Below are 19,655 nucleotides of genomic sequence, written 5' to 3' on the forward strand. Positions count from 1 at the left end.
TTTTGCAGCAGTTTTGACACCTCTTGGCAAAAGTACAGGAGTAGAGAGGTAGCGGTGCCGGAGCTGAAAGGAGCCGTGTCGGTACCTGCAGAAAGAAGCTGCACAGTGACAACTGAAACTTCAGGTTCTTAAAGTGAACTCTTCCCGTTGTTTTTATACTGGTGTCAAAGCAGGAAGGAGTCTGTCTCCAAGATGTATTATATTGTTAGCGCTGGGAGACTCTTAAAAATACTCCTACCAAATACTTAAATGTACAAATGCTTTTTCTCAGTGAGGTCTGGACCTGAGGGTGGTTTAAATGACTGAGCCGCCCCCCCCACGTCCATCCCCTGCCCCCACCCCTGCTCTTGTCTCTCTCAGAAAGACTAAGAGCTTAGCCCCTCTATGAAGAGGCGGCAAAATGCATGATGTCTGAGGCGATCTCTGTGACAGACCAGAATAATTCGTTCGGAGCAGGAAGTTTCCAAGTAGCCGAGAGACCTGTTTGGTATTAAGCCATGGGAGGAAACAGCTGGAATCGAGCAGATGTGCATCTGAGAAAATTCTGCACCCCAGCTGCCACTGCCTGTCCTCGGCAAATCCCATTAAGCAGCGGCTGGGTCCAGGGACACAACTGAAGAAGAGAGTGTGGGGACTTTGCCATTGAGTAAAAAGAAACACACAAAGTGTGTTTAGTGACCCAGAGCAAACACTGTGGCCGGAAATCACGCCTGCTGGCCAGGGAGGCCAGATGAGTCCCAAGCCAACAAGTGGCTGCTGCCGATGACTCTAAAGCCCACATACAAAGCGCGGCACGGACCCCCCTGCTCCCCTGGCCTAAGAGGTCATGACATCATCAGTGAGTGTGCTCACCAGGCAGCGCTGGGTGTGATAAGCCAGAGGGCATGCCACTTGGCCTCAGCCACCCAGCCTGAGACAAAGAAGGGAGATCTGTGGCAGATGAAGCCGTGGGCCGCACCGGGAAGCGCAGGCCTTGCTTGTAGGTTGACAGAGTCCACGGTGGCCGCCACTGGCCCGCTGAGAGTAAGATGGCAGCAGCAGGTCATGTGATTGGGGGGAAGGGGGTGTCAAAATGAAATGAACTCCTCACTTTCAAATACTTCTTTTAAATATCGAACACGATTTTGAATCTTTAACATAAAAGGTGTGAGCTATCCAATTAAAATAAGGGCAATTATTGCATAGAAGGCATTTTGAAGACAACAGGTTCAGGGATGAAATAAAGAAATACAATTGAACTATTTCCCATAGCTTCTTCGTTTTTGTGTGACTGAAAGGAGGCGTTCTGGCAATATTTTAAAGGTGTGCATGTCTCACTGCCATCTAGCCAATTCTGACTCAGAGCCACCCCATGGGGAGAGCTGCCCTGTGGGTTGCTGAGACTGAATCCTTCCAAGAGTAGAAAACCTCATCTTTCTCCCAGGGAACAGCTGGTGGTTTTGAACTGCTAACCTTGTGGCTAGCAGCTCAATGCGTAACCACTACACCACCGGGTGCGAACTTTATACCTAAAGTAGTCTTCATTTGAAAGCAAACCCCCTCAGGGGCCACGGTCTCAGGTAATAATAAAAATCAGCATTCAAAAAGGCCCTTTCTATTTTAATGGGATATTCTTGAACTTGAGTCCCACTATGTGCGCTCTTGGAAACCCTATGGGGCAGTTCACCTCTATCTATAGGACTGCTGTAAGCTGGCATCAACTGAGCGGCCTTGAGTGTTTTCTAGCCAGGGCTTGGAAGGGAGAGAAGGAACAAGGGAGAAAGGGGGAAGGGAAAAAAGGCCAACCTAACCTGACTAATATTAACTTGAAAGAGTAAAATTCCGAGAGAAGTTATTTCAGTAAGGAAAAGAGGGACATTCAAGTGCGCTGACCTAAGGGGATGGAAGCAGGACCGACAGATGCAGGGAACCAGCCCAGGGAAAGAAACTCACTTATTCCGGCCCCTGGCCCTGGTTTAAACACTTTGTCACATACTTGGAAAGTCTGCATAGAAGAGGGTTGGGGGGTCACCTCCTTCTGGAAACACCCAAGGCCCTTTCTGGGAGTCCTTGTTTCTCTCGGGCTCACCGCGTTTGGGAGACCAACGCGTTGCTCTCGGGCCAGAGTCCCGACTCACACTGAGGCTGACAGAGGGAGTGGGAGTGGGCGACTTACTGTATGTCTGAGGAAGGAGGTGAGGGGGCTGGGCAGGAACCACCTGTGTGGCTGGGCCCAAGGACGAGGGCTCTTCGGCAGCGGTGCCCGACTGCTGGAAAGCCACATCGATCTCTTCATCCGTCAGCCCTGGGGGAGAGAGGGCAGAATGGCGGGTGAGTACGGTCCCCCGTCCACGGCAGCACAGGAGAAACTCTCTCAGCCACAGGCTGCCGAGCACCCTGGGAAGTTGCCGCCTCGATTTCAGATTCTCCGGAACCTCTCTCAGTTGCAATTTAACCTTAAGCGACAGAATATTAGCCTCCACACTGCTTCCAAATGTGGCTCATTCAATTTCCTTAATTTATCCTTGAGTTTATTGCTGCTTTTGAAGTCGCTCCGTACTGCAATTCTCCATTCTTCCCCTGAAAACAGATACCATCAACTGCAAATGTGGCTCATTTTAATCTGTAATGGTGTTAAAAAAAGAGGGGAGAAAACTAACAATAATGCATGAAAACAGACAGGGAAACAAAAAACTAATTATTGGGTGAGACGACTAATTAGTCTAGATTGTTTCCGAAGACGGGAATAATTTGCTTTATTTTATGACAAATGCAGAAATAAAAAGAAAAATCAGGACCGACTGTGATTAGTATGAATGGGATATGGAATGTAAAGAAGAAAATAAAACAAGAAAACAGATCAAAACAAGGCCAGGCCCAAACTTTCCAATGATTATTGCTCTCGCCTCTCAAAGGCTGCCTGTATCGCCCTTGGCTACTTTGCCTTCCCCCCTTTTCCTTTTGTTTTTTTCAGCCTCCCGACCCTCAGCCACATGGAGCTAGGGGCATGGGGAAGTCGCAGGGCGCCATCTGCAGTGGCTAGAACACGTGGGGAGGATTTGCCCAGGGAAAAGTGGAAGGCAAGTGGGAAAGCCATGCTGACCGCACTTCAGTGGGCACACAGCTGGAACTGTTTCGGTCTGTGGCAGGCCCGGACGGTGACTCTGGGCTCCCAAGAACCCACAGCCCCGGAGCGAAGCGTGGCGCACAGGTCTGAGGAAGGCCCACCCAGACGGGAAGTCAGGGGATACCAGAGTGCTCTCTGGTCAAGGAGTGAGCAAAGCAGGTGGGAGGTCCCGCCTGCTGCCGAAGAGCACTCTGGCTGGCCCATGCTGTGCCGGGAATCCCAATCTCCGGCCCTGCAACCCAGAGCTTTTAAAGTCGAGCCGAGAGCTTTTCCACATCTGGTCGGCAGCTCTCCATTAGAGGCCCATAGCACAGTCTATCTGCCCCTGGGGGTGAATGAAGTAAACGGAGGTTCTGAGGATCAGCATCTTCAAAAGCATGGTGCCTCACACTCCGTGCCAAGGGGCTAATAGATGGCACACATTAATGTGAGGAGCACAGCTCGGCCCTGTGCCATGTTGGCACAGGAGGTGGCCGCAGCCATCCCTCAGACTTGCCAGGCCCCACTGCAGCCAGGCAGGGGAGAACGGCATTGTGGAGCGGCCCTGCACTGCCGGGAAAAGTGCCCAGTGCGGACAAGGCCACACCTGTGCACTGGCCGAGGTGCACCAGGCTCACAAAGAGACTGCTGGCCGAGGAGAAAGCGTCCCAGCATCGAGGATCCCTTCCTGACTCTTAGCTATGTTTGAGCATGCTGGACCTAGACAGGTGACTTTTCTCCTCCCTAATCCCCCAACTGGCTAAAAAGGGGCTGCGCTACCTGTCACTTGGCATCCCAAGAAGCACAGGGGCAGGATCAACAGAAGACCCAGGCAAACGGAGACCACCATGGTTCCCCACCGGGAAGGTGCCTCCCCGGACTCCAGCCTTTGTAGGGACAGTCAATCACGCCCACTAAAGAGGAAAGGGAACCCCTTTCCGGGACCTAGTAGGAAAGTCGGCGCTGTCACCAGTTCATAATCGGCCATTAGAGAAGGCGGCGGCATCCGCGGCGTCAGCACAGGCTGATGGTCACTGGCACAACACGGACTTTTATCAACCCGGTGGCTCGTGTGCCTTGTCAGCCACGGGCTGCAAATGAGGATAATTTTCCCAAAAGGAGCATTCAGTTGCATTCTCATTTTCCCTTTTGGCTCTTTCAAATATAAACAAGTGCGATAATGTTTAACACTGGGGAAATATACAGTAAGTTACGGACCGAGCTGCGGCCCTGAGAGCAGAGCTGGTTTAAAGGAACAGGACCCCTGCCCTGCCCTTTCACAGCGCCACTTTTCCTAACACAGCTTGCCCTGTGCACGACTCCAGCCGAACCCTGCCTGGAAGGGTTTCAGCACTTCCTGCTCCGCTCTTGTTTTTCAGAGACCTTATCATTGGAGGCTCTAAATTTACACTGGCTGGAATTCTGATATCCCTCCTTCCCTGACAGAATCAGGGTTTTGATTTAGTTACATAAAATGAATCTCTTTTTTAAACACTTAATAACAGAATTTCACAGTTGAACCATTATCCCAATCACCCCTTCTCATTTAAAAGCGAAGAAACTGAGGCACATGGAGAGTGAAAAACAGGCCCCAGACCGTACGAGTCAGAGACTGGTCATTTCAAGGACAACCCAGGCCTGCATCTCCCATAGTGTCCCTTGGTCCAAGGCATCTAAAGACAGATCCAGGAATTAGGCCTTAAGTCATCAGTCTTGTATAGGGGCTTGATAAGAGCTAACCGTTCTCCCACCTCCAGCCCAGACACACCCATCTACAGATAAGAGCCAAGGACTACTGTTTGGGGGCCACACCACCAGAGAACACAGCTGGTGGGCCCTTGTGGGGATGACTCCAGGAAAACTCTCAGGCCACAGTGGTGGGCAGCAGAGCCTCATGCTGCCCCAGAGCCCAGGACTCCCTAAACATTCCTTTCCTGCACACTGTCCCCACCTTCGGGAGGACTGGTGGCATAGTGCGTTGCATGTTGGGTTGCTAATCCTAAGGTCAGTAGTTTGAACCCACCAGCTGCTCCATAGGAGATGAGGCTTTCTGCTACGGGTAAGAGTTACAGTCTCAGAAACGCTCAGAGGCAGTTCTATGCTGTCCTATGGGACCACTAAGTCAGAATCAACTCAATGGCAGTGGGTTTGTTTGTTTGTTTGTTTGTTTGTTTGTTTGTTTGTTTGTTATGAATGGCTGGCCACCTTTGGGACTGTCACCTGGGGGTGAAGTGGCCCTTCTTTAGGGATTAAATACTGCCCAAGATCTACCCACTAAGATATCTGGGTTCCTTCATTCCATTCCCCAAATCACCCCTGCCCAGCTAACCAGTGATTTTCAAGAGTCTCTGATGGAGACCTTGCAGAATCCAAAAGGTTAAAAGGAATAATAAAGGAAACTGCCAGTTGTAAGTGAATTATATTTGGCTCTGAAAGCTGAGCTCAGGCTATATTATAAAAGGCATCTCTTTGCGTTGTTTACCATCACCCTGACTAATGCAGACCTTTTTTTTTTGTTTTAAATAATCTCATGCAAATTAGACACACACACTTCCTTCCAGTTGATTGCTATCTGCAAAGAATAATCTAACCACCGAGGGACAGAGCCAGGGCTGTGCAGAGCGGAGGGACCGTGCGCAGGGCTCACCGTCCTGCGGCTGTGAGCCTCCTCCTGCCCTCCCCTCACTGCCAGTGCTCCTCGAGCGGCTGGCGCGCTGGAAGAATTAGTCCATCTTCATCAAGCCTGAGCCCGCCTCTGACTGAGGACGCCTGCCTGCGTTCCATGACACCAGGAGCACTTTGCATTCGCATCTTTCCATTACCGCACTGCTGCCATTTGGCCATTTTCAGGATCCACCGATCCCACACCCCCACCCCACAGTCATTGGCACTGGCAATGAAAATACATTACTGAGAGAAAATGAAAGTAAGAAAGGCCTCCTTTCGTGCCAACCTCTCACTAGCCTTAGCCAAGAGCCGTGGGAGCAAGGGGCCCAGGAGCTGGCCAGTGGGAGAAAGGGTGAGGCTCCAGTCTCTGGGGGGCCCAGTGTCACTTCACCCCCCACAGATCCACAAGTGTCTCATCTGCCAGACAGGCAATGCAAAGGAAGCCAAATGCCATGCACCCCAAATCAGGACAGACGTCTTCGTCTCTGGACTCCACCTCCCCACACCTCCAAATCAGTTTCTTCAGGGAAGAGCAGCCTACTGGCCAACTCTCAGATCTCTTTTCCAAAGCTCTCCACGGCTGGGTAACTTCTGAAAGAACACTAGTGAGCCCTCCCTCATTGATCACTGAAGTCCCATTTCCCGGCTTCCGCAGCTGAAGAGGAGGGCCCCAGGGCTGCCCCGCCTGCCCGGTTCCATCCCCTAGAAGATAAAACAAATTCTTGTTCTCTTTCGGAAGGTGTCTGTTAAGATGCAAACAAATCCAAACAGCGACTGGCTGGGACAGCGCTGCGGGGCCCTTTCCCAGGACTGAGGCCAAACCAGGCACCGGGAAGGGCTGTCTTGCTCTGCGGGATGGACGGGCTGGGCAAGGTTTCTCGCAATCAGTCCCCTCAGTTCTGTCCCCAGAGACTACTGGGCATGGCTCAGTGGCCATGCCCAGGTGGGGACAAAAGATGAAAGAGACCAAAAAGGCAGCAGTGCTCTGGGCAGCCCTCGTGTCCAATGGCAGCCAGGCTGGACGGGGTCAGGAGCAGGCGGAAGAACAGCGAGGCTGGTGGCACCCGTAGGTCTGGCCGGAGTTTTCTAATAAAACTGACTGGGATGAAGGGACAGGGCCGGCAGCCAAGGGTGGCAGCTCGGGGCTGTCCTTGGGGTCATCCTCCTCCCCGCTGTTTACAGGCCTGAGGTAATTCATGTGGGGCTGGGGACACCGGGGGTCACCTCTCTCAGAGTACCACTACCTATCTCCCCAGGCACACTCCAGCCAGGGAGGAGGCAGGGAAGGAAGACAGCCGGCTGAAAACACTCCCCAAATTAAAAGAAAAATCAACTCTCTCAGAAAAGGTGAGGGGAGGGGAAAGGAAAAAGGGAGTTTTATTTTATTTTATTAACATTTTGTTAGAACAGTAGAGTACAATAAGGACTCTCTGAGCCTCTAAAAGTCGTTGGATGACCTGTAGACCCCTATTTCCCAGTGCCTTGTATAAAATTGAATTTTTTAAACATAAATTATACGTAATGACGACACTGTAAAAACTAACAGTAATGGAAAGCTGTGCTGTATTTCATTAGCCTGTATTATTCCGTGCCACCTGATCCAGCCGGGCCTTGTTTATGAGTTAGTGTGTTAGCAGATGCCGATGGAAGCATTTGCTTCGACCTTGCTCTTCTCATTGGGGCATGAAATTACGGCGGCAGCACCTTGATATTACAGCCATAAATACAGTAAACTGCAAATTTAAGCCAACGGCTCCTATTGTCTCTGAACATAAAGCTGATCGGTATTTATTTAAAAGGAGAACAAAAAAAATATTATATATCACCTTGTTTATGGGGCCTCCCCCACCCACACTTCCATCCCTCTCCCCCCATTCCCCAACCTGTCTAATTCTCTTGGTTAAAATATTAAGCAAACAAGCCAACTGCTCTTTCACCTCTGATGATTAATTATTCCCAAGCAACAAAAACTGCTTTTGAGAAAACTAGTTCTAAGTATCATTACCCGGTACGAAAGCGTCTTTTAAAAAATCGACCTGTGATTGGGCTGGTTCCCACCATTCTAACACTGGTATGTAAATTCAAGAACAAGACCTGAGACTTTCCATTCTCTCTAAATGGGGAAAAGTTCAAACAAACTGGAGGAAAAGTTGCTGGGAAAGACCCTGAAATGGAACCCTCTCAGTATCCTTCTAGAAATCGCTATCTCAAAAATAGCAAAACACTGCCTCCTGCCATCTGGGGAGAGAAAGAAACAAAGAAATCTAACTAAGAATACAATTCTCACCTCAACCCCCAGAGAGCTGGGGAATCTCTCATCAAAACGTGCACCAATCCCCTCCTTCTACCAGTGAACCATGAAGACAATATATCCTTTAAATATATGAAACGTGGAAGAAAAATAAACACAAAGGCAAAAGGACACTGGCTATCACTGGCCACGTCTGCTCGTATAAATTACCGCGGAAAAAGCCAGCACACAATGTATTTCCCGGCTAGTGGAGACGAGGGAACCTGGCAAGTTTGCTTTCTGGAGGTCAGTGGGGTGGGGGTGGGGGGAGCCTGGCATGCCCTGCCTTTCAGAAAAGCAGAGGAGGTTGTAAAATCATACTTGCCTGCTTGCAAGCCCAAGTTTGGAGATTTTTCAAAGGGTAAGTGGTGAGAGCTGGTAACTATCGCAGGCCAGATCCGAAACCACCCCCACCAGGGAGATGGGAAGAAGGACCAGGTCAGAAATGACCTAAATCCTAGATCGTGGGCCCAGTTTAATTCCCAATCAGACAGGCTGGGGTCGGTCACAGGGCCCACAGGGATCAACGACACAGCCAAACGGCCCCCATCAAAGTTTCTGTACATTTATTTATACTTGACACTCGATTCCGCAGACACACTCCCCGGGAGCCCTAAATTACTTTAGCCACACCAGTCATTGAGCTTGGCTCCTTCCGCATAAGGAGGAAACTTCCCTATAAAATTTATTGAGCTTCTCTGGGGAGTAGTTTAACTGGTGAACAAGACAGAACTGAGCTGCCCCCCTGTGTAACACAAATTGACATCTCTCCTATGAAAGACTGGGAGGGGTTTCCAATCAGCAGCTAGGATGTCTATTTTTACATCAAGTCTAAAGGCAGGTGCCATGGTGGTAGAACAGGTAGAGCGCTCAGTTGCTATCTAATGGTCAGGATTTTGACCCCACCAGCTGCTCCAAAGGTTAAAGATGTGGCTGTCTGCTGAGGTCAAGATTACAACCTTAGACACCCTATGGGGCCACTCCACTGTGTCCAACAGGGTCACTATGCATCAAATGGCCGTGGGTTTTAGACTACAGGCAGCTACTGCTGCGTTTTTTAAATCTCTCGACTAATTTTGAAACAAAAACCAAGAAGAACTGATTTTGCTCAATGGTCGTCAATTCCCCAGGATGAATAGGCCGCTGTCCGCTGTCAGGGGCAGCAGACTCCGGCCCAGCAGAGCTTGGTAACAGGCTGACGAGTCAGGCCTCTGCCAGTGAGAGCAACCAGACCTCCGGAGTGATGATAAGGAACACCACTGCTAGCTACCTCGAGGCCACAGCCAAGCAGGTCAAACTCAGGTTTGTCCATGTGTGGAAAAGCCAAAGGATTAAATGCTTGGAATACTACTCAAATCTCTCCTCTTTTTCAGAAGAAGTAGTGAAGTGTGAGTGAATGAGTGCGTGATGCCTTTGACAACCAAGGCAATTCAGAACTGGAAGAAAGTTGGAGTTCCTCTGGGTCGTCCTGCTGTCAGTCTGTGTGGCTCTGGTCACCCCCCTCTGTTGCACAGCCCGTGGTAAGGTCCAAAGCAGAAGCAGGCCCCCCAAATCCCGGGACCTCTTTCCAAGAGGAGTTCCAGCATGACCAGCCTAACATGTCGCTCACATCCGCCATCTGATGCACATTGTCAACCAGCAAGCTGCAAGAATCAGCTCTCCTCCCTCCCGACAGAAGAAAAGCAAACAGACTGTGTAGCATGGGGGGTGGCGGGTGGGGTGGGGGAATATAAGAAGGGTACATGGGAGGTCATATAATGTTTTAGCAACTTTCTGTGAATCTTTAATTATTTCAAAATGGAGTCTGAGCAGCAATATACGTACACATGCACATAAACATTTAGTTGCGTGCATGTGGAGATGAAAGAAGGCCAGACAAGCAAGCAGTTGGTACCACTGGCTGTGTCTGAAAGGAGAGAGAGAGAGAGAGAGAGAGGGCGCGAGAGCGCGCAGAGGCAGATTGGTCACTGGGTCATATATCCTTTTAAATGTGTTCTACGTGAATATATTTCGGATTCAAAGGGAAAAAAATTTTAAGACTAAATAAAATTGGTGGTGCGGGGAGGACATGCTTAATCCCGGACAAAATTTCGTACAGCGTTTATCCTTATTTTCTAGAGGAGAACAGCCAAGAGAGAACTGTTTGGAGATGTGGCCGGGAGCTGGGACTGCAGTGAGGTCCCGGCTTCTAATCTCTTGCTTAACCCATTGTGGTTAAAACCACAGCAGTCAAGTACAAGGTGGCTCCCCTCCCCCACCGCCCCTTTTTTCTAATGTGTTTTTAAAAGGCAGACATCTGTTCTATTTTGACACATCCTGGCTGCCCAAATGTTTCTTTCAGCTCTAAATATTTGCTTCACCAATGGAAATGTTTCCATCACTGCAGCAAAACAAACATTTGCTTTAGGATGGGGGGGGTGGCGGGAGAAGGGGGCAGCCAGGCGCTGTTTCATATGTTACTGGAAACAAGTCGGATTTGGGGCACAACCCTACTGCCTGGGACCCATCAAGGCGGAGATTCTGCTGTTGTTTCTGATTTGCTCCTCAAAGAAATCCTGGTCACCAGAGGTCAGTGTCCTGGGGCGCCAGCTGTACTCATCTAGCCGAGACGACAAATGTTCGCGCGGCATTTTCTTTTACGTCCTGAATCTTAAGTGTGTGATCAGAAGGCTTGTTATTTGGCATTCCACTTACTTACTAAAGTTTTAAACTACTAGGCAGCTGTTAGACTTTTTAAAAAACATCTTCATGTTCCTCTGATAGTACCACATTATACCAGGTCCTACAATAAGTCAACACATGCATTGTTTTGTCGCCGTCTGTTTGGGTAGCTCACATGGGTCTGGTATTGCTGCAGTGTCAACAGTATTAGTGTACAGAGAGAGGAATCTGTAGGCCTCAACGAAGCCATAAATATTCACATGCTGGCTTGATAGGCAATGTGAGAGCTAAGACTGCATCTTCCCTAAGAGCAGACTCCTTTCTCCCCGTTAAGAAGGTTGCTATACAGTTGGATGTATACATCACATGTATGTATATTCACAGACAATACACCTCCACGGATACCTGTATCTATAAATTCCTGTTACCCACATGTTTTCACACACATACATTCGAGCACACTTTTACTGATAACCTGATAACAAAAATGACACATGTAAACAAACTTCAGAGGGTAAAAGAGAAAAGAAAGAAAAACATACAGAATAAACTGAAAAGCCAAATTCCACCCAAAACATATTCGACTGAAGTGCCAGCAAGTGTTTGGCAGCGTTTCTGATTTTCAGCCTCTGAATCCCAGCAATAACCCTGTTCAGGGACTCTGAGACCCAAGGCTCCAAGGCCTCGCGCACACCACGTGTGGCGCCCACGGAACCGAGCAGCACACAAGCCAGGTGACCACGGGACAACCATGGCCTCAGGAAGCTGGTACTTTCTTCTCCGAAGAAGGATGAGGCATCTGAGATACACATGTCACATAGTTTAAGTCCACGGGGTCGATTCTGGCTCACGTGGACAGGGGAGAGCTGCCCTGTGGGTTTTGGAAGCTATAAATCTTTAAGGGCGTAGAAAGCCTCCCTTTTCCCTGTAGAGCTACTGGCGGGTTTGAATTGCTGACCTTGTGCTTAGCGGGTCAAACACATAACCCACTACTCCAACAGGGCTCGTTTGGGGGAAATATTCCAAACGTTGGTATCTGGTGAAGAGAAAATGGATATCCCTGACCTGCAGCACATCATTCAGGTGCGTCGGTCAAGTTACTATGGCTGGTGCATTTTCAAAGTAAACAAGATTTTTACACGAGACAATCCGATGCTGGTGAGGGTGCTGTGGAAGTGCCAGCTGAAACCATCTCAAAGACAAGTTGGCTCTCCATGATGACTATTTTAAAAATGTCCACACCTTCACGTCGACGAAATAAAAAAAATAATAATGTAGTGTCACTATCAGTTAGACTCGACTCGACAGACGTGGATCTGGCTCTTTTTGTTTTGTATTAATATTATTTTTAATAATAACAAAAGATTAAACAATGTGTCTATAAAAAGAAATCCTTATGCAAATTATGATACAGTTCAGTAACACAATATTATTCAAGTGTTCACATTCATATGAACACTTTCTGTGACATAGGAAAGGGCTTTTGATACATTAAGAGGGGAAAAAAAGTAGACGTTATATTCATAGTATGATCTCAATTACATTAAAAAACAAAAGGAAGCAATAGAGTTTGCATCATCCTTAACTTAGCCTAAATTCAATTTATACACATTCAGCAAGAAAGAGAGGGGAAATCACACTATAAACGGTGGGGGAGGGCACAGCATTTCACTCAACAAATGCTGTGCCCTAGACGCAGTCCTACTTCCGACATCCATGTGACAGAGAGAGGCGGTAATCTTTCCTGAAGGAGACCCCCTGATTTTCTCAGCCACAGAATCACAGGGGGCTTGAACCCTCAGGTTAACAAAGGTTAACCAACCTTTAAGTTAGCAGCCAGCATTTAAATATGAGGCACCATAAGACCCACGGCCAGCAAGTCCATTCCGACTCACGGTGACCCTATAGGATAGAGTAGAACTGCCCCACTGGGTGGGTGCTCGAGACTACAGCTTTGTGGAAGCAGATTGCCTCAGCGTTCTCCCACAGAGCAGTGCGTGGGTGTGGACTGCTCACTGCGGGTTCACAGTCCAATTTGTCACCCACTATGCCACCAAGGATCCTTGTGCATGAGACGGGAGGCTTGCATTTGCTGCTCCCTCATCAACCCACTCCACACGACCACATGTTCTGAGCACCCTGCCAAAAGGATGGAGCGCTAACTATGTCAAACAAAGCAAACAGACTCAATGCTGTCGGGTCAGTTCCAACGTACAGCGACCTGATCGGACAGAAGCACTGCCCCGGGGAGTTTCCGAGACTGCACCTCTCTAAGGGAGTAGAAAGCCCTCTTTGTCCTGCAGTGGCTGGTAGTTTCACACTGCAGTCCAACACATAAACCACGACGCCACCAGGGCTCCTGATGTCATCTGCTGTCAAATCAAAGAAATGGTGGTTTTTCTCAGTGTGAAGGGCAATGCATATCTGCTAGGATGTCTCCTGCATGATAGCATTCTACAGGAGTTTGAACATTTTAAAATGAATATTTAGTAGATCATTTCAGATAGTTCAGAATCCTATAGATACAAAAGGAAATTGGGGGAAGAGGATTCAGAGTGTGTGGGAAAATTCCACTGTCTATGAACTTTTTTAAGGATTCTTGTACACGAAAGAAGAGCCCCAGTGGTGTCCTGGGGTCAGAGGTAAGTACTGGACTGCCAAGTGTAAGGTCAACTGTCCGCACGCACCAGCTGCTCCTGGGAGAAGAGGAGGCTGGCTGCTCCCAGGAGGATTTGCAGTCTCAGAACCTTAGGGAACAGTGCTGCTCTGTCCTGTAGGGTTGCTGCGGGCTAGAACTGACTCTGCAGCGCACAGCAGTCTAAAAATACACAAACACATATATGTGTATGTGTGCACATATACTTTTATATAAACGATAGCATAGTATACATCCTGTTTTATACCTTTGGCATTTTCACTTAATGTCCCTTGGAGAGCATTCCATATTACAATGCACCCAGAGAGCTCTCCCGTTCTCTTAAGGGTTCTATACTATTCCATTATGGATACACCGTAATTTATTTAACTTGTCCCCTACAGAACACTCACTGCTAAAAACCCACGATCAAAGCCCTTGCACCTGCTGTTTGTACAAGGATGTTCCTGGAAGGAGGGCTCAGGTGTGTACAGCTCTGATGGTGCCTCCGTGGAGGCTGTTTCCACGTCCATTCCCACCAGAATGTGTGGGCCTGTTCCCCACATGGCAATTCTTAGCTGGACCACTGTGATGGGTGTGAAAGAGGGTGTTGTGGTCGTTTTACTTATGTACACCTTTGTTGACATTTAATAAGTCTACAGGAAAGCACACATTTCTTATGTGCACAGCTTAATGCACTTTCATACAGTAAAGACACCTGTATCAAAACCCGAGAATGCCTAAAGACCTCCCTAAAGGTCTCCTCCTCGGAGAACCACCTAACCTTGGAATACTACCATGACTTTGGCTTGCTTTGGAACTTTATGCACATGGAGTGATACAGAGCATCTTCTTTGGTAGCAGGCACCCTGCAAGGATGTGGGAGGAGAAAAGACCCAGAAATCTGCTCCCCTCAAAAGATTATCACCTAGAAAAAGTCCTGTAGGGCAATTTTACTCTTACTTTGGGTGCTATGGGTTAGAACTGACTCAACAGTACCTAACAACATCAGAAGTTTACAAAGCAGTGATACCAATTTCACTCCTCACTGCACTGGAGCCCTGGTGGCGTAGTGGTTACATGCTGGACTGCGATCCTCATGGTTGGCAGTTTGAAACCACCAGCAGCTCCACAAGAAAAAGACTGGGCTTTCCCCAGACACAGTTACAGTCTCGGAAACCCACTTTGAGTCCGCACTGGCTCGATGGGAGTGAGTTTGGAGTAGCGTGGCCGAGTCCTGGTCCCCCCACACTACGCTCTTCCTGTTTTTAATATTAGCCCTTACAGTGGGTGTGTGGTGCGAGCTCACGCTGGTTTTCATTTGTATCTCTGATACATTTGTATCTCTGAACACATTCTTTACATTTTGCTACATTTTACATCTGTCTTAGGTGTGTTCAATATACAGAAAACAAGGTAACCTTTTTAATCAAGCTATTAAGATCTTGAATGTTGATGTTTGTATTACAAATTATTGAGAAAAGGTGTTTTAAAATCTCCCATTATAGATGTCTCATTTTTTGAGATGGTCAAGGTGTGTTTTACGTATATTGAAATTGTGCTGTTAGATACATATTTAGACCCGTTCAGTCTCCCTGGTGATTCTATTTATTATGAAATTTCCCTCGTTCCCTGCGATTCCACTGTAAAATCTACCTCATCTGATTTTAATACTAGGCATCTTTTGGTTAATGTTTGCACGGTATATTACTTTATACAGTTTGACTTTTAACCCTTATACCTTTCTATTTAAAGTATGTCTAATATAAGTAAGCAGCATTTAGTATAGTTTAGACTTTTGCTTTAAATCGAATCCAGTTAAATGTGGCTTTTAATGGACTATTTATTTAGTCCATTTACATTTAATGGAAATAGTGAAATTTGATGTTAATAGTTTCCACCTTACGACTTGTTTTACTTGTTTGTTTACTTGTTGCATCTCTCTCTCTTTGCTTTCTTTTTAATTCAGTTCTCCGCTCTGTTACCTTGTAGTTAGCTATGTGTTCTCCTCTGTTTTTCACATGGCTACCCAAGACCAGCAGCTCTCAACATGTGGCTTATAGATGCCTGGGGCTCACCTGACCCTTTCGAGGGGCAGTGAGGCCAAACAATTTTCATAATCATCCGAAGGCATTATTTGCCGTTTCCACTGTGCTGACATTTACAGTGAGGATACAGAAGCAAAGGTGGTCAAACTGCGGACACCCAAGCAAGCATGAATGCAGAGGCTCCCAAGGGTCCCAGTCGTCACTGTGTGCCTAATCACTCTGCACTAGCTGTGGGGAAAATAGCACCCAACAAACCTTCTCAATCATTATTCTAGAAAACAGAGTCGTTTTCATAAAAGTATTGTGTAGCTTCATACTATGGGTTTGCTATTATTATTTTAAGTGCATGAATACTTTCCCTAAGAATAGCCGTAAAGAGCAGTAACAAGGAAGACTCCATAAGCTCACTCCTTGGATTCCTGTCTTTTCCCATCTGTGTGATGAGACGGAGGAAGAGCAGCTCCAGGGCGGAAGTGTGGCGGTGTCTGCGGGGAAGGCACCTGTGTGACGCACTGCAGGGGCGAGTTGCAGGTACTTGCTCCTGAAGACTAAACTTAGTTCAAAGAACCATGGATACGCTGTGGTTATTCAGACTTTAGTGTTTGTCACAAAGATGAATAAAGTGAGCCTGTTACTTCAAGGAAAACTAGGCAGTATTTGTTGCCAATGATAAAATTTAAGCTTTCAGGTGAAAATTGGAATTTTGGAAAGTAATACATCTGGCCCCCATGAGTTCGGCTTGGCAACATCTTAATATCTCAAGACTTTTCTGATGAGATGAGCAGTGCTATCACTGACTGTGATATAGATAGATAGATAGATAGATAGATAGATAGATAGATAGATAGATAGATAGATAGATAGATAGATAGATAGATACTATAGATAGATAGATAGATGATAGATAGATAGATAGATAGATAGATAGATAGATAGATAGATAGATAGATAGATAGATAGATAGATAGATAGGTAGAACGAGAAGCCAGGCAACACATGGAGTATCTGTATGCCTCATTGTCCTGGCATTCACCAAATGGCCAACATATGAACTTACAAACTAAGTCATGCAAGGGTTAAAACAGAAATCTATTCAGAGGGTATGGAAGATCAATGGATTTTAATATCACAAAATATAAAAAGTTCATTGATAAGATTTCAGCTAATCTTTAAGAGACAGCCACTTGCTGAGTGTTAGTGTAGATTCAGAGAAGACTACTTCTAATCATGTGAGGAAGCTATGAAACACTGCCCCTTTACAACTACAAGTCCACCCAAAGCTGGAGCTTCTTCATACACTTCAATCAAAACAACGTAGTACAACAAACTGAACACAGAAATAGGTGTAACAATCTAGCTGTCCTCAATTAACTCGGGTATTAAAGAGATTCCAAAAGCATATAAAAACCCCTCTCAACAATTATTTTAAAAAGTAGTCATTTTTCCTAAAGAGTGTCATCTATGCTGCATGCTATGAGTTTATCATTATATTTTAAATGAATTGATACTTTCTAAATTTCTTGATTTAAATTGATACACAGTACCAATTATAACTCATAGAAACGAGCCCTTTGGTATCCTCAAATTTGTTAATTATGAAACTAACACTATTAGAAATAAAGAAAATAAGTCTTAACACCACTCGACACACCAGTTATTCTTTTTGTTATTGTTTTCATCTTTCTTTTATACATCCATACTTTCACAAAGTACACATAAGATTCTGTATGCTACTTTTCTGCTTAACATTTTATCATAAGCATTTTTCCATATTGCTAGCTTTAAACCCTTTATTTTGAAATTTAGACTTCCTAAAAAGTTATAGCCAGTTTCCCTTAATATTAACAATTTACATAACCACAAGACTATCATAAATCAGGAAATTAACATGTATGATTAACTAAGCTAAAGATATTATTTGAATGCTACAAGTTTTTTACTAGACGGAAACAGCATGTAACGTGTTCTGAACTAAAACCACTGCTATCAAGCCACTTCTGACTCATAGCACCCTGCAGGCCAAGAGGGACGACCCACTGCGTTTCCATGGCTGTCACTCTTCAGGGAAGCAGATGGACACACCTTTCTTTTCCCCACCGAGCCCCTGGTGGGTCTGAGCTGCTGACCTTTTGGTTAGAACTGTGATAGGTATGATTATTGTGCCAACCTGGCCAATAAACACATGTGGGATTAAAAAGGTTGCAGTTTAATTTAAGGGCAAAGAGATAAATAGCTCAACAAGCCTCCCCTTTGTCTCTTGCTCTCTTGATGATCGGACCAGTGTGCAGCTACCTTAGCTAGTTCTCTGCCTCAACTTGCGAGCTACACTACCTGTACGACAACCAACCCATGGATCACGTCGCTAGAGATTGAGGTTCCTTGGAGACCTGCTTCACCACGCTGCTGGTGTGCACATTGCTTGAGCTAGGGACTGTCAGATCCTGTCATCTGGCTGACTGTTGGTGACCTGCCCTGCTGTTTGCTGCCTGTGGCCAGACTGTCTGTATTGCTCTACAGAAGACTCAGCTGTCTGCTTCCTTGACTTGCACCCAGCCGCCCTCATGAGTTGAAGGACTTCCAGTGTTTCACGGAAGTGAGTTGAGCTGAGCCATTTGTACTGCTCTGTGGATTAATTAGCTGTTTATTTCTTGTGTTGGATCTATCTATCTATCTATCTATCTATCTATCTATCTATCTATCTATCTATCTATCTATCTGATCTATGTACCTATCTATAAAATCATAAGTGTCCTGGTTTTGTTTCTCTAGAGAACCCCGTCTGACACAGCAGCCAAGCACAAGCATTTAACCAATGCATCAGCAGGGCTCCCCTTAGCATGGTTTACTTTTTTTTTTTTTTTTTTATCTAATCTGGGCAAACTGATTTTAACTGAGTATTTAGTCCATTTACAATGGACTAAAATTTACATTTCATGGAAATACTGAAAAGTTGGGGTTTATATTTTCCATCTTATAATTTTGTTACCATTCAGTGGTTTTCCTGTTCCAGAATACTACCCAGATCACACATTGCATTTAGTTATTTCACAGTCGTCTTCTGTGGGACTCGGTCTCTCCTAGTCTTTCATGACCACAACATTTTCAAAGAGCGTTAATCGGGCAATATGTTGTTAAATGTCCTTCAATTTATCAAAGTTAAGTTTCTTTCTGATGTTTTCTTGGAATTTGGCTGAGGCTATACATTTCTTTTGGCAAGAATAGCACAGAAAAGATGAATCTGAATGCCTCACATCACAGGCCATGATGCAACCATTATCTTTTAGTAATGATGTTGACTTTGATAACTCAGCTGAGATCTCATGGCTTCTCTACTGTAGAGTTTCTGCCTTCATGCAGTTATTAAATTGCTTGGGAAAATACTTAAGAATGTATGCAAATCTTGTTTCTCCTGAAACGTCCAACCTCTAGTTTTAGCACACATCAGTGCATCTTGTCTACAACAGTAATCTCTGTGGTCCTTGGCTAATGAGGGATATTGATCTTCATTCTTAAGAGTGAATGGGCCCCGGGACTAAAGTTTAAGAACCACTGCACTAGAGATCACAACACATCCTTGACTTAACTCCACCTATCTCACGGCTTTCGAGTGGATTTAGACTCCCAGCGGCCTGGTAGATCAGCACTGCCTTACAGGGAGGGTTTCCGAGGCGATACATCTTTCCAGAAGCACCTTTAGCCCAGGGAGCAAACCCTTTAGGTTAGCACCTGAGTGCTTCACGACTGCATCCCAGGGCTTACTATCGTCCCATACCAATGAGAACTTTCACCACCCCCCAACCATGTGACACCCCAACATCTTCCCTCACCTTTTGTTGCGGTTGTCATGCATTTCAATCGCATATATACTTTTTAAACCCCACAATAAAGACATTGTCACTTAATACAACCACTGCTCCTTTATATTTGCCCTTTGCTCTTCATTCCTTCCTGAATTTGTTTTCACAGAGAATGCTTTTCTTGCTCCCCCAAACCCCTTTCAGTGTTTGTTTCAATACAGGTCTGGCTGATGATCAATTATCTCCATTTCTGTCTATCTGGAAATGTCTACATTCTCCTTCACTTCAAAAAAAAGTTTGGCCTTTTAAAAACAATTTAATGGGGGCCCAAAAAAACCCTAACAAAAACCAAAAAAAAAAAAAATTTGTTTATTGTAAGATAACTTCAGACTTACTAATATAAAAAATTCCTGTGCATCCTTCTTCCGGAAAACAAAAACTCAACTACTCTCTAGTGCATTCCAATTGATGG

General features: G+C 46.1%; 1 protein-coding gene across 1 annotated transcript in view; it reads right to left on the reverse strand.

Moving 5' to 3' along the window:
* PEX14 (peroxisomal biogenesis factor 14) overlaps positions 1–19,655 on the reverse strand; it is a 159,130-nt gene that overhangs the window by 27,892 nt on the left and 111,583 nt on the right. Inside the window, exon 4 of the mRNA XM_004705182.3 lies at positions 2,156–2,284. Within this exon, the coding sequence (XP_004705239.1) occupies positions 2,156–2,284 (129 nt within the window). The remainder of the gene's footprint in view (positions 1–2,155; positions 2,285–19,655) is intronic.

Source organism: Echinops telfairi, unplaced genomic scaffold (assembly GCF_000313985.2).
Source record: "Echinops telfairi isolate 266 unplaced genomic scaffold, ASM31398v2 ScPeMD7_7457;HRSCAF=8495, whole genome shotgun sequence".
Lineage (NCBI taxonomy): Eukaryota > Metazoa > Chordata > Mammalia > Afrosoricida > Tenrecidae > Echinops > Echinops telfairi.